The sequence below is a fragment of the Vespa mandarinia genome, chromosome 7 (genome assembly GCF_050613455.1).
Source record: "Vespa mandarinia isolate Hongniang chromosome 7, ASM5061345v1, whole genome shotgun sequence".
NCBI lineage: Eukaryota > Metazoa > Arthropoda > Insecta > Hymenoptera > Vespidae > Vespa > Vespa mandarinia.
The window spans coordinates 4,069,180-4,084,310 of NC_140816.1; the positions used below are offsets into that span (position 1 = coordinate 4,069,180).

The following is a 15,131-nucleotide window of genomic DNA, read 5'->3' on the forward strand; positions in this document are numbered from 1 at the left end:
AGTGATCCTTTATAATCAGTTTCATATAATCTAAATAATAACAATTTATATAGTAGTTTATTTGTGACAGCAATCTCTCTAAATGAATGTAAAATTTATGGATGATTGTGTGGATAATATTATAAATGGTAATAACTAAATAACGTATTACCAATGATAAGTTTCATATGGAAGCATGATGAAAATCATCTATTTAGTATTAATGAGATTCGATCACTATTAAGATATAAGATTAATAACTTTTGTTATTGTTTTTTTCGTAATATCGAAATTATGTATGAGAGTGAAAAGAAAAAAAAATGAACTTTGTTGATATTCTTTTTTAGTTTGTTCGATAATATAGCCCAGCTGGGGGTGCAGCTTTGAACTAGCAAAGAGAGTTTAAGTATTTAGTATGAGAAATATAAATGCATATTGGATAATTAGCACAAAGAAAATATAATCTTCTCTAACAGCAAAATTATAATTGTACATGTATATTCAAAAAATCGCAAATACAGGATTTTTAATTTAGACAATATTGCAGCAATTAATCTTACTGTATAACACGTTTTGTGCAGATATCGCACAAAATCATTTTGACCAATATATATATATTTCATTTTGTTTAAAAATGATAAAAATGCAAAGAAAGTATTTTCGCGTTTGTATTACATTGATTTTTACTTGGACTTGTACGTATCACATTTATTTGTTTCACGAAATGCTTTTAAAATTCTACACACATATATATATATATATATATATATATATATATATGTATATATATATATTCTATTATGTTAATTCTAAATTCATAACATTTATTTATATTTTTAATACTTATTATTAATAATTTTAATCGATCAATTTATCATTTTAAATCCCCAAGACTTCAAGGAGTTAAGTAAATTTAATATATTATGTTTAGAGAGGATAATATTGTCTTTGACAAACTTTAATCCAATATGCATAAAACTGTTCAAGTCAGGTGCTCCATCGCCTTAAAATAAAGTAAAGTAAAATAATAGATAACAATATCAGCTCGTGCCATTGACCGGTTCAAATGGCTAAAAATAACAAGATTCACACAGAGTAGTTACATTAAGGAAAACAAGCAGATGTACTTCAAGAAAAAAATAGGACCATAAAATATGTAAATAATTTAGCGTGGGGAGGCAGCTATGCTAAACTACACATTACATCCAGAATACACATATTTTAATAATTTCGTTAAATGTGCGAAAAAGGCAGAAATAAAAGAAGTCGCCATGTAGGCAGAAAAAAAAAATATATATATATATACACACATATATATATCTTTGTTTCCGAATCTACAACTAATGATCGTTGTTAAGAGATATTGACTAATGATTAAAGATCTATGTAAACACAAAAAGCAGCGAACTATTTCTCTTTATTGTCACTATTCTTTAACAGTGTAGGCAAAAGTACAAATGCTTTATTTTCTTATACGTTTAGGCTACTCGCATTTATTCAGAAATATGTGGCCTACGGATTATTGTTCATGCCATTGATCTTTTAAAAGTAAACGATTTTCTTTGTTTTTTTTTTTTAAGCAATTTGTCACACATACACAAAATCAATCATTTTGCACCTGGAGTAAAAGTTCCCGCATTATTATTTTAACTAATTATTACAGTGTGTTAAAGGAACTTCCGTCGTTTTATATACATCACAATTGTGCAAAATTTATCGTCGAAGGTATTATTTTGAAACTTCATAAATATTATCCATCTTTAAAATCCTTCCCATCTTTTATTATTATTATTATTATTATTATTATTATTATTATTATTATTATTATTATTATTATTATTATTATTATTATTATTATTATTTCTTTTTTTTTTTTTTTTTTTTTTTTTTTTTTAACTTTGTATATGCATATCGTACTTCATTAGACGTTCCTTCCAAGATATGCTTCGTCCGTAAGGATTGGATTTAAATTCGATTGTACGATGATATATGCGCGAATACATATATCGCAATCCTGTAAAAAGAATTAGTAAAAATCGAGAGAAGTTCGGTTACGATCGAGATGAAAGGTCCGACCCGCGATCTCATTGTTAGCCTTGTATCACTGTACAATTTGTTATTCGACATGATGAGCGATTTTCTGTATTGTATATATATATACATTTAATAGCTATTATTATCATTATGAAAACTACTCGATTATTATAAATTAGATTGATATGGAATAGCGATGAACGACGAAGAATGAGAGAAATGACGAAAGAGAATGAAAGACAGAGCAAGTTAACGCAGTGTGATTGTGCGAGAAAGAAAGAAAGAAAGCAAGCAAGCAAATAATTTGTGCAAAAGAGCGTATTGGGGAAAAAGGCTGTGCTGCCCAGCTGAGAAAAAAAATTATAAATATATATGCGAGAGAGAAAGAATGTTATTGCCAATAATTAGTATGTTGCCAAAGTTCCCTTTTTGTGGGTATAAAATGCGTTGTAAAGCAATATGTCCGAGATAAATCATTTTTCTTATTTTATCAAATGTAAGAATCTAGCAAATGCGAGGATACAACTGATTATTTCATTAATCAATTACACTGATTAATTTGTCGAGAATATTAATTACTTTATATTTATATTATATTATATTATCTTTCGTAAAGTATTTTGTTTTGATTTTTTTCGTTCGTTCGTTCATTCGAAAGAAAGAAAGAAAAGTAATATCTGTTCCCCATGATTAATTATTTTATCATTTTTATCGGCCTGTTTTCCTCGCGTTTAGGATTAAAAAAAAAAAAAAAAGAAAAAAATCTTGGAATTTTGCTTGACACACGCTATACACGTATGCAGGTGGTGATGCGTGTCCGGATGATGATAATGATGATAATGATGATGATTATGATGATGACTATGATGATGATGATGATGATGATGATGATGATGATGATGATGATGATGATGATGATGATGATGATGATGATGATGATGATTATGATGATGATTCGTCGTCTTAAGACGCGAACATATATATATGTATATATGTATATGTTTCTTTTATGTATATGTATATATGCGTATATATATGCATGTATATGTAGATACTTTATTATTCTCTATAGAAAGCAGAATATATGTAGTGTGCTATTGTCGAAAGAAAAGAAATGAAAAAAAAAAAAAAAAAAAAAATTAAGATCGCATATACGATCGGAAAAGAAAAAAAGATAATATTCATTTATAATACATATTCTCCGGACATGCGCGAGGACACCGATAAAAAACACCGCTTACTATTTTGTTACTAATATTAAAATAGAAAAATAAAAAAATAATAAAAAAACAATTCAAATTTATGCAAAACTGTCATGGACCATGGATGTAAAGAGTGTCATTGCCATGAAATACATATGTAAAAAGTTAAGAAAAAAAAGTTAAAAAATAAACGTAATATGAAAGAGAGGGAGAGCGAGAGAGAGAGAGAAAGAGAGAGAGAGAGAGAGAGAGCTAGCGTTGCGCGAGTGTATGTCTTTCGTGCGCGAGAAAGACCGATAGCAAACAAATAAATAAATAAATAAATAAATATACAAAAAAAAATAAATAAATAAAAGAAAAATGAAAGAAGAAAAGAGGAAGAATGTGAAGTGAGTGAGAAGAGTGTGTGTGTTTAACTCAACGTTCAATGCTTCTTCTACGAACAGGAAAGTCCTCCTCGGATGTGTATACCGAAGCGTGTGTGTATGTATATATATATATATATATATATATATATATATATATATATATATATATATATATATATAGCGTCGCCATTTGGCCTTTTATGCTGTTCTATCTGCGATTTCATATAAGCTTTGCGTACGGTACTGTGATAAATACATCGTTGTTGTTTCGTTTCCTTTTCGTTGCGTGCGTACGTGCGTGCGTGGGTGGGTGCGTGCGTGCGTGCGTACGAACTTACATTTAGTACGTATTCATATATTATTAATGCGAAAAGATAAGATTATACAGTGAGTGTGAGTGTGTGAGAAAGTGTGAGAGAGAGAAAGAGAGAGAGAGAGAGAGAGAGAGAGAGAGAGAGGGAGAGAGAAAGAGACGGAGGGAGAGGAAGAAACATACATCCATCATACATGCAAAAATGAAAAAAAAAAAAAAAAACTAAAATACGTGTTTATTATAACTATAATTGAAGTTGATTCTCTTGTATGGTAAAAAAAAAAAAACAAAAAAAAACGAAAGAAAAGAAAAAAAGAAGTCGTGCTCATACTCGACATTTAATTTATAATCTGTGTACGAAGAAACAGGAAACTATCACATAAAAATACAAATATACATAGATATATACATACATACATATATACACAAAACAGAAATATACGAAGGAAGGGAACTCAAGCATTTTCCATTTATAAAAGAAAAGTTTTAAGTTATGCGAGTAAGTGTTCTTGTAGAAAGGTCAAAACAGAGAATGCGTGTGATTTCACGGATACGTCAAAAATAATAATAATAATAATAATAATAATAATAATAATATAATATTAATAATAATATTAATAGAATAATATTAATAATTACACAATAATAAAAAAGAAAAAACAACAAAAAATACAATTCGCAAGCAAACGAAAAGAATAAAGAAAATGCCACACGACATTTACTCTCATCTCCTGCCATATATATATATATATATATATATATATATATATATGTATATGTATTATATACATACACATGTACATGTACAGTCTTTTCGCCACTAATGCTCCATTTCATTTAATCTAAATTTACATTCATCTATCTGACAGTTCTTAGTAGATTAGATATATACATAAAAAAAAATGAGAAAGTACTAAAGAATTGATGATTTCGTTTCTTAGAATTTTTTTATATTATATTTTATAATTAATATTACGTTGTACTAATTTCCAAAATTTTGTTACATATATTTTTTTTAATCATTTAACATCCCTTAAAATGGTGAGGAAATTTATAAAAAAGGATATAGCTATATATATATATTTTTTTTTTTCTTTTTAGGTTTTTTTCTATAAAATACTTTTTTCCATTTATATCTCGTAACGTATACTAAAAGTACTGAGAAATAATGGCTAAATGGTACAAATGGTGATGCAGAATCCTTGATAAATTTCATTCGTGTGACCAAATTTTATCTATTAAAAAAAAAGAAAAGAAAAAAAACACAAAGCGTATCTAAAATATTTTTCATTTCAGATTTATTACACTTCTTACATTTTTCAGTCATATATTAGTGACGGCTCATTTTTGTCTAAAAATTTGTCAATTAATGAGTATAACGGTCATTTTTTTTTATCATTAAGACCACGCAAATATATATGTTATCATTAGTTAACACATTGTTGAATCCGATCACGAATATAATCGTTTTTACACATGCATACAACTTATGTAATTATTGAAGTATAAAATTGTGTAAGTTTTTATTACAGTATTATGTCGGATAGTGTTTGCTTAATTTTGATAATATTACCAATTTTTCTGAATTTTTAATATCTTAATAAAGATTTGAATTTAATTAGGAATATAGCTGGTGAAATTACTTTTTATAATAGCTGATCAACAATGTGTTAAGATTAATTATAAATTAATCGAGACTGGATTATTTATCATAATTATTTAGTTAGTTAAAAAAAAAAAAGCTTTGGATCATTATATTTCGTTTCTATAAAATCTTATTTTTATTAAAATCTTGAAAAATAATTTTTATATATATATATATATATATATATATATATATTTAATATATATAATTAATAAATATATATATATATCTTTAAATATATTTTAGTACGGCCTTTTATTCATAATGGTTTCAAAATTATTTCGATTATTGAAAACAAGATAATATTTTGAGTCGTCATGAAGGACGATTCCCAGTTAAAAGTGATTTACGAGTACGTAACAACGGCGCATACGAATTTCTGGAAACAAATTGTCGAATATTTTTCTCAATTCTCAGTGTATTTTTATTTATATCAATTTTGACTATATATTTTTAATTTATATTGTTTTTAACGTACTAAGGTGATACGCGTGAAAAAATAAAAAAGAAAAAATGGAGGAAGAAAGTGAGTATCAGGCTGGGTATAATCTTATTTTTCGAAATATTTATCTTTATCCTTTTAATAAGTAAAATTGATGATTTCTAATGTTTACGAAAGTAACGCATAACATATTTTTTCTTTTGATTTTTTAGAAGTAAGCATAAATAATAATTCTAACTGTTCAGTCCTTTCCTCACAGAATATATTTAACAAAGTATATGAATCTTTGAACAAGAAATATGAAACTTCTCAGACAAAGTTAATATGCAATAATCAAAAACGAAAGAGGAGTAAGCCTTATTTTAGTGACAATTTAGATAACACTAAATACTTGTGGGAAGATATCAGGAGAAAAAATATCAAATGTAATATGGAGGAAAGAAGTACTGATCTTACAGATTCCAATTGTATAAAAGATACAAATACAAATGTTCCATTACGAGTTTTAATAAAACAGATGTTGGATGAAGCTTTTGGAAAACCTAGCGCGACTAACGTTAATGAAGATCGAGTAGATTTGCAAAATACAAATGATAATAAAATCAATTCTGAACAGTCGTCGTTAACGTTAGAAAAAGAAGATAATATAGAATTGAAAAACGAAACAAATAATTCTTCGATAATAAATTCTCGAATAAATCTTTCTAACGAAACTTGCTTGGATCGTGTAAAATGTATAGATAATAAGTTAATCTCTATAGAGGAAGAAGCAGTGAATTTTTCGTCTGATTATAATGTTACTGAATACACGGGAATGTATTTAAGTAGAATATTGAAATTTTCAGGGAAATCTACTGAACGAATAAAAAATAATGATATTGTGTTGCTGCAAGACGATAAGAATAATTCAACAGATAACGCTAAAGTTAATAAAGATTTTTTAAGTTCTTCGGTTTTACCTGATATAGACGAAAATGAGGAAAAAGAATACGATGATTCTTTGCACTGTATGAATTTAATGAAAACTAAGTTACCGATAAATCAAGAAATTAATATTGAAAATAAATTCGCAATGCTAGAAAGTATAATCAATTCTACAAGTAATTTGAATTTCGATAGTAGTGAGGAAAAAACTACGGATTTTTTTAATATTTCGAATAAAGAAAACAACGTAAAAAAGAAAGAAACGTTTTATAAAGGATTAGTAAGTTGTACATCATTGTTCACGTTTTTTCATATTTTCATTAAGTATATATATATATTTGACGTTTATATAATAAATTATTATTTTATTTGACAGAACTTATTACAGAAGGAGGATACTAAGGAAATCTTTTTAAGCAGTGATAATTCTATTGGTATGTATATTTATTATGATAACTTATTTAAAAAGATTTTAAAAATCGATATATAATTAGATTTGAAAAATAAATAAAAATAATAAAACTTCATAGATATTGATCAATCTACGAAGAACAAATCTAAATTCACCAGTAAAATAACTATTAATTTGCAAAAATCTTGCAAGAAACAACGTCAATCTATCACAGTGTTTCGAATAAAATTACACAATAAACGTACACCTAAATTATCTATGAAGACGAATAATAAATCGATTAGAACTGTTACCCCTCGTAATAATGTAGTATTAGCAAAAGAACAAATTAAATATGCGAATATTTCTCCTACGAGCGTAACTAGCAGACAGAAAACAACGAAAGGTCCGAAAATTCAACAAAATCGAGGTAATCATTTTATTAATATTTCGACCTCATTTACAAGTAAATGTATTTTTTGTAAATTTTTTGTCAAACTCTTAAAAAAAGTGTTTTTGTTTTCGTCAGCAAAGGTATTTAAATCGCGTGAAATTAATAAAAATAAACAGATGTTGATACCACAATTAACATTCACACCTGCCAGTCCTGAGAATAGAGATTAGTCATGGATCAATCTTTGGTAGGAAATACTTTTTCATCGTATTTTGTATTATCAAGAAATAGCTTGTAAATATTTATAAATTATATATATATATTTCTTATCTTCTCTTTCAAATAATTGTTTAAAAAGAAAAAATATCTTAAAACATGTTCATGCAGATGGTCCTATTTTGAATAGATAGAATTGATTTTAATTTAAGTAAGAAATTTGCAATTTAGTTGCAAGTTAAACTATATCATTGTTTTTATCACAAAAAAAAAACATAATTATCAAAATAATTGAAATATTCAGAAGATATAAATTAATGTTACTATGATAAATAAAAAAGTGAATTTGTTATATATTCATTACTTATTGAATTAATTATTAAATTAATAAACTGAGAATTAAAGTTTATTAATAGAAATTAAGAATTAAAGTTTATTCTATGTTCACGTATATATGTAAATTTTAATAAACATTTTACAATTTTCATACGATTTTTATATATTGTTTTTGGTAAAGTTGTTATACTAATGGAAGACAGAACTTTTAGATTATTATTCATATTTTTATCAATAATATGTTATATACATATAAATAAATATGTTTGTGAAAGTGAATTATATTATAAGCATTTTCTAATTTTAGATAAGTTTACTAATTCTGTAATTGTTATGAATTCAATATTATGAGAAAAATAGTATTTACGCAATTAAAACTGACTTAAATGTTAGGTTTATCATACAATTTATATTTATAATATGTTACAATGAAACTATGCTTCTTGTTCTATTGATTTTTGTTGGTGTAAATTATATCTACGTTGTAGTTCTTCCTCCATTGCTTCCAGCTGTTCTCTGCTTTGTTCTTGAGTCATTTGTTCCATTAATTCGTGATTATAAGTAGAATGTAACATCAAAGCCAATACTCCAGCTCTAGTGGCCATATTTGATCTAATTTGTCTTTCTTGTTCAACAAGTTCATCAATTTTTAACCATTGTCTTACTCTTTCCATATCTATTTCTGCACGACGTAATTTTTCCCAGACATAATGTTTAACACAACTCTTTTTTGGTGCACGGCAGAATTCACCAGTTGCATCAAATACATTAGTAACCAATGGACATCCGCAAACTTCGGTCTCACTAATTTTTGGATCTTTACAATGTTCGGGACAAAGTACGCGTAATCTTTTACAATAAGTTCTATTTACAGGATTATAAAAATCACAAAACATTACTTGTCCTTCGATACGTGTTTTAAAAATGGAACCAAATGATGCTTGTGATTCATACTATAAATTAAACAATATTAGTAAAACATCATAACATATACAATAGTGATATTTTAGAACATATTTATTTATATTACATAAAAATTACCTTATTAAAACATTTTTCCATATGTTTAATAGCTGTCCTCGAATGTATCTCATGTCCACAAGTGATACAATACATGCTCATTTCAGTATCATCATTATCATCAACCTCTGTTTGTGGATCTATAGATGCATGTTTAGCACGTTCTATTATTCTGTCTAATTCTGCATGTCTTTTATCTAATTCTTGAAGTATTCTTCTAACATCATGTTGTTGTTTTCTAACTGATTCTAAAGCACGTCTGTTATTCTGTTCAGCAATACACGGTGTTAATGACCATTCTTGTATACGTTGCGGTAATACTTGATAAATTCTGTTTGTAGCAAGTTTTAATCCACATTCATCTGAACAATATTTACTACCTGGACGTGATTGTTTTGTACAAGCAGGACCATAGCAATGTCGCGGTGCTTCTAAATAATCGATTCTTTCATTACTTGAATCTCTTCTACGCTTTTTATTGAACTTTGAACCTTTGGTGAAACTTTTTGATGGTTTCAATGGATCGCCCAGTACTCTGCAAGTTCTTTGTATACATCTAAGTTTTAATCGTACAGAAGGACCAAATTTTTTCAAATGTCTACAAGCATCACATTTTCCACAATTTTCTGTACGAAGACAACCTGTACACTCTCCACATCGTTTAGATGATTTTTTAATTAATGTTGGATCCCAAGGTGCATCATATTCATATCTATGAGCACGTTCCTTTTCTTTATATTTTTTATGTTTTCTATCTTCTTGATCGGTCTTACGTGGTTTGTATCGTGTAATTAATGTTGGATCTTCCTCCTTACAACGCTATAGAAATATACTTTAGTTATAAAAAGAATCATAAATAATATACTTTAAGTTCATCAAGACTTACAATGCAGAAAAACTGTTTAATATGTTTAGCATCTTTTTCAGTTATATTTATACAATCACCATGATACCATTCTTCACATGCATCACAACCACTGCAACGAATTACAACAATAATAGTTATAAAAATTATACAAAATTTGATAAACATTCTATAATTTTATAATAATTTACATCATAAAACGGGAGCTATCAGAACTTCTACATATACAATATGCTTGTCCATCTTGCTTTAATAAAGTAGCTATTTTACTTTTTCTTTCTGGCAGCATGAATTGTTTTGCAATTTCTTCTTTCTGTTGGATTAACGTGATAGCAATAATATATAAATTAACATATGTTAATTATAATAATTACAATTTTTTATATACTTACAGATAAACTATTTTGTCTCTTTTCCCCCATGATTAGTTATTATGTACAATACAAATGTAAATGAATAAAGAAAATTTTCAGCAAACCCTTAATATTTGCTCTAACACGATATTTTTAACAAAATTGTAGAAATATATTATTTTTAATGATTTTATAATTAAAATCTCGTACCGATATAAAAAAAAAGACTTGTTAAGACATATTTTCTTTTGATTTATTATGGTTTATAGGCTTTGGCTCGAATTGTATGTAACATCAGTGACTAATGCGGAATAAATAGGAACTAAGAGGAACTAGAAGGAACACCGTCCTTTCTTTCGATTAATCGTATCGATATATATGTAGATAAGCAGATCTTTTATGAAATTAAATAATCATATTATTGTTCGTTATTAAGAAACTATTAAAAAATAATATAAATGTATAAAAATAATGACAAATTGGAGTGATATTATTTAACTAAATCTTTTATAGACGTCATAATATTATTTTGTTTTACTACGCATAATCGAGTACTGTGCTTATACAGCAGTTCTATGTGATTTGATAGTTTCTCTTGGTTTCTTTAACTATAATTCCGAAGAGTGAGTTGTCGAAGTTTATGTGATAACTATAAAAGCAAATAAAATATGTCGTTAATGAAAATATTATTTTACTACACTCTTGGGCCACGTCTTTTTAAAATTTACGAAATTACGACAACTGGACGACTTATTGATGTAATTATAATATATTATTTGATTATATTTATTTGTACATTTTTGGAGGTTATGATCATTTCAATTTGCAGAAATCATACGAACCAAAAGTATTAGAACGATGGAGTGATTGGGTAATAATTTCGGTGAGACTTTAATAAAGAATTTTATAATAATAATTCTTGTCAAATTGTATATGCTCATTCGTATTAAGTTATTCAAATATCATAAAAATTCAATCTATCTATGTTGTTGTTATTAATTTACATTACACTTTTTCTCATATTATGCCTTCAGTTATATATAAATACTAACCGTAATAAATTTAAAAAGTAATGTTTTTAACATTAGAATTAATTTATATTTTATATAAACCATTACTTTATTTTTTATTATTCAGTTGCTATGAAATTTGTAGTTACGTATAAGTAATTTAGTACAAAAATATATATAATGATATTTTCTTGTTTAAAATATATTATACATGATCTTTATACATTAAATACTGATATAAATTTATAACTTAATTTTTCAGTTTACTGCAGTATGGTCTATAAGTTATTATGCCTTTACATCTGCTGCTGTATTTATGTATCGGAATAGCTATTCTGTAATGGATATAATATATAATTTAAGCAAAGTTGCAGCCAGTGCAGGTATAATTTTAATTGCTTCGCTAGCAGCACGTGGTTACTCCAGAGCTAATAATGCAATCTATTCCAAATTCTTAAAAACATTAAGAAATTGTAATACAAATTATAATGTAACAACAAAACAAGAGTTATGCAAATATGACTTTGAATTTCATCTTTGGCCTGTAGAATTTGTAGTTACTACCTTACAAGGGTAATGTATTTTAAAAAGCAAACTGTATATCTATTAAAAAGCGATTTTAACAATAATGATTTTAATGTCATATGTATTATGATATTTTTTATTAGAGAAAAGAACAGAAAAAAGTTAAGACTAGAAGAAATAAAATCCAATAATGGAATAAAGGTAGCCTTGTCTTGCATTATAGCATGCACTTTTGCTGTCAAATTAATTTATCCTGGCAGTGTCTCTATTATTAATTGGGCATTACGTAAGTTAAAACTTTTTATATTGAATGCTTGTTTTTTAAATAATTAGATGTTCTTATTATAGATCCAATGTTATTGAAGGGTAGAGTAGATTTAATAAAACAGGGAGGAGAAAGATTTAAATTGGTAACTTGTGATCGAAATGAAATTGATACAATGTTTGTTGATCAGAGGAAAAAGTAATATAAATCTGTTTTCTCTGTAGATACAAAAGTAGAGATAAAGGTATGGTGATACCATAAATATTATTTTTTATAGAACCACTAATGGTGACATACTTGTCATCACTTGCGAAGGAAATTGTGGGTTTTATGAAACTGGTATTATATCAACCCCATTGAACAAAGGTTATTCAGTCTTAGGGTGGAATCATCCAGGTTTTGGTAGTAGTACTGTAAGTTGTCTGCTTGCAAATGAGTGAGCTAGATGAGTATTATAATAAACATACTCCGTTGGGAAGAATTGCTATTACTCATATGTTACTTTGTTATTGTTAATGTAAAATTTGTATGTAATAGAATTTTTTAGCTCTTAACCTTTGTACAAGTAAAGATAAATATCTTAAAATTAGAATATATTTTATACATAGTTGTAGTAATGGCAAGACTTCTTCTTCGGCCAATCTATATTCATATATGACTAACAGTAAGACATCAAACTGACCACAAAGGGTGAACCATATCCAGTACAAGAGGAAAATGCTATTGATTGTATAATGCAATTTGCAAAACATCAATTAATGTTTCCTGAAGAAAAAATAATACTTTATGGATGGAGTATTGGTGGATATACAGCCACTTGGGCAGCTATGAATTATCCATATATACAAAGCTTGGTAATAATAATTATTATTATTATTTAACTAATATTAAACTTATTATAACAACCACTTTTATTGCAGATACTAGATGCTACATTCGATGATATACTTCCATTAGCCATTATGACAATGCCTTCATTGAAAGGAATAGTGCAACATGTTATCAGATTACATTTTAATTTAAATATAGCAGAACAGTTAAATAGGTATGGTGCTACATATTTATTATATCATAATGTAATATTCATTTATAATATATATCACTATTATGAATGTTACTATTGTAAATGTAATAATTAATATATAAATCAAGGTATGATGGGACAGTATTGTTAATAAGAAGAACAAATGATGAAATTGTCTGTAGTCCACCTAACATTTTATCGGGAAATCGTGGCAACATGTTGCTTACAAAGCTATTATTAAGACGTTATCCATATCTTTTCTCAGAAGATTCTGATTCATTAGGTGTTTTAAATAAGTTTCTTTCTGCGAATATTGATACAAGAAGTAAGTAAAATATAAATAATAGCAGAAGATACAATTAATTTCTTAAACTATAGTTATATAAAAATAATATTTCTTTTTTTTTTCCAGGATTGATAGTAGAGGCACTTGAAATTGATGAAAAACATTGTTTGGAATTAATAACAAGTAAAAATTCAGAAAATGATGAGCAAATATCTTACCCTTGTAATCTTGGTCAGGATTGCGATATAAAAACCAAGCAACAACTCACTATCTTTTTGGTAGTAAATGAATTTATATATATGTATATATATAAATATATATATATATATATATATATATATATATATATATATATATTATTATTACGTATATATATCATATTAGATTAAAAAATCAAAAATAGATAAAAACAAAATATTTGATATATGGATATTCTAATGTTTACATTTTATAGGCAACTATGTATATGAAAGATCAGCCATCATCACATTGCACTCCCTTATCTGTAGAGCTTTTTCAACCTGGATGGGATCCGGCGTCAGCAATTTCTATGAAATAAATTCTATAACTTTATACTTACGCTATAAGAAATTAAAAGTATAATTCTTATCTGATATTATACAAAACTTTAAAAAGATATAACTTCTTTAATCTTAATATCGGAAAATAACTACTATTTATTACTCAAGAATTTCATTTTTTTTTTTTTTTTCATGAGACTTCACCATCCCTGATTTTGTAATGGTTTATAACAACGATGAGTAAAGGCGTGATTCTTGATAGATTTTGATGAATACGGTCTTCTTTTAAAAATGATAATTTAAATAAGGCCACAAAGCCATCTTGTAAATTATTCTTAGAGATAAGTTTCATATTAAGTTCCATTTACTTAAACAATCCTCAATGTCTAAATAATACAATAAACTAATATTTAAACAATAATATTTAAAATAATATTTAAAATATATTCGTTTAAATATTAGAAAGACGGTAACGAGCGAAAAACTTAAAATAATTCTAATTTAAAATTTTAATATTTAAAAATTTCTACGTCGGGGTAGTTGGTCTTGTGCCATATAAACATATACGGATTTTAAAAGTTTAAATATTACTTTATATATCGAAAGTATTAATTTCTAATAATTTCGATATATAAATACTGTATACGGAGTACAATAAAGTAATATTTAAACAATAGAACATTGGTTTAATCATTGAAAAAAAACAAAAACGCGTCAAAAACTTAAAACAATTGTAATTTAAAATTCCAACGCTTTAAAATTTTATCTCGGGTTTGTTGGTTTTGTGCAATATAAACATAAACGGCCCTTCTATTAACTTTGACGTTTACCGAAATAGTTTCCCTATGCATTCCGACAAGTGCACATCGGTTCTATCTAGTTCTGATCGCGACAACTTATAAATTAATAATTTCGGTAATTTCTAAATTAATTAGACAATCTTTAACATACACCGAGTATAATAAAGCAATATTTAAAGAATAGTAGATTCGTTTAATCAATACAAATACAGAAACGA

General features: G+C 26.5%; 3 protein-coding genes across 8 annotated transcripts; 2 read left to right on the forward strand and 1 right to left on the reverse strand.

Moving 5' to 3' along the window:
- The first annotated feature begins 1,856 nt into the window (after positions 1–1,856).
- Positions 1,857–8,293, forward strand: LOC118440515 (uncharacterized). 6 transcript variants are annotated; one of them, XM_035863659.2, is made up of 6 exons: positions 1,857–4,937; positions 5,788–6,067; positions 6,196–7,187; positions 7,284–7,341; positions 7,438–7,728; positions 7,810–8,293. In XM_035863659.2, the coding sequence occupies exons 2-6, from the start codon at positions 6,055–6,057 to the stop codon at positions 7,920–7,922; spliced, it is 1,467 nt and encodes a 488-aa protein (XP_035719552.2). In that variant the 5' UTR covers positions 1,857–4,937; positions 5,788–6,054; the 3' UTR covers positions 7,923–8,293. The 6 variants fall into 6 exon arrangements, with proteins under 6 accessions (XP_035719552.2, XP_035719555.2, XP_085514594.1 ...); XM_035863662.2 differs by having other exon boundaries at positions 7,828–8,293; XM_085658468.1 differs by having other exon boundaries at positions 7,438–8,293.
- Positions 8,294–8,618: 325 nt separating this feature from the next.
- On the reverse strand, positions 8,619–10,687 carry LOC118440408 (CXXC-type zinc finger protein 1). Its single transcript, XM_035863381.2, has 5 exons — positions 10,522–10,687; positions 10,321–10,442; positions 10,151–10,241; positions 9,286–10,083; positions 8,619–9,197 (listed from the first exon to the last, which is right to left on the reverse strand). The coding sequence occupies exons 1-5, from the start codon at positions 10,549–10,551 to the stop codon at positions 8,679–8,681; spliced, it is 1,560 nt and encodes a 519-aa protein (XP_035719274.1). The 5' UTR covers positions 10,552–10,687; the 3' UTR covers positions 8,619–8,678.
- Positions 10,688–11,098: 411 nt separating this feature from the next.
- Positions 11,099–14,249, forward strand: LOC118440407 (phosphatidylserine lipase ABHD16A). Its single transcript, XM_035863380.2, has 11 exons — positions 11,099–11,240; positions 11,312–11,365; positions 11,755–12,065; positions 12,161–12,303; positions 12,366–12,480; positions 12,560–12,695; positions 12,972–13,136; positions 13,203–13,327; positions 13,435–13,631; positions 13,719–13,870; positions 14,047–14,249. The coding sequence occupies exons 1-11, from the start codon at positions 11,151–11,153 to the stop codon at positions 14,149–14,151; spliced, it is 1,593 nt and encodes a 530-aa protein (XP_035719273.1). The 5' UTR covers positions 11,099–11,150; the 3' UTR covers positions 14,152–14,249.
- The last annotated feature ends 882 nt before the right edge of the window (positions 14,250–15,131 follow it).

Bases quoted from the DNA above. Each gene is read 5' to 3' on its own strand.
- LOC118440408 (XM_035863381.2), bottom strand. From the start codon at position 10,551: ATGGGGGAAAAGAGACAAAATAGTTTATCT. The intron at 10,242-10,320 runs GTAAATTATTAT...AATTCGTTGCAG, and splicing joins GATAGCTCCCGTTTTATGAT to TGGTTGTGATGCATGTGAAG. The intron at 9,198-9,285 runs GTAATTTTTATG...TTTAATTTATAG, and splicing joins TGGAAAAATGTTTTAATAAG to TATGAATCACAAGCATCATT.
- LOC118440515 (XM_085658468.1), top strand. The intron at 7,188-7,283 runs GTAAGTTGTACA...TTTATTTGACAG, and splicing joins AAACGTTTTATAAAGGATTA to AACTTATTACAGAAGGAGGA. The intron at 7,342-7,437 runs GTATGTATATTT...AAAACTTCATAG, and splicing joins AAGCAGTGATAATTCTATTG to ATATTGATCAATCTACGAAG.
- LOC118440407 (XM_035863380.2), top strand. From the start codon at position 11,151: ATGTCGTTAATGAAAATATTATTTTACTACACTCTTGGGCCACGTCTT. The intron at 12,066-12,160 runs GTAATGTATTTT...ATTTTTTATTAG, and splicing joins GTAGTTACTACCTTACAAGG to AGAAAAGAACAGAAAAAAGT. The intron at 13,871-14,046 runs GTAGTAAATGAA...TACATTTTATAG, and splicing joins AACAACTCACTATCTTTTTG to GCAACTATGTATATGAAAGA.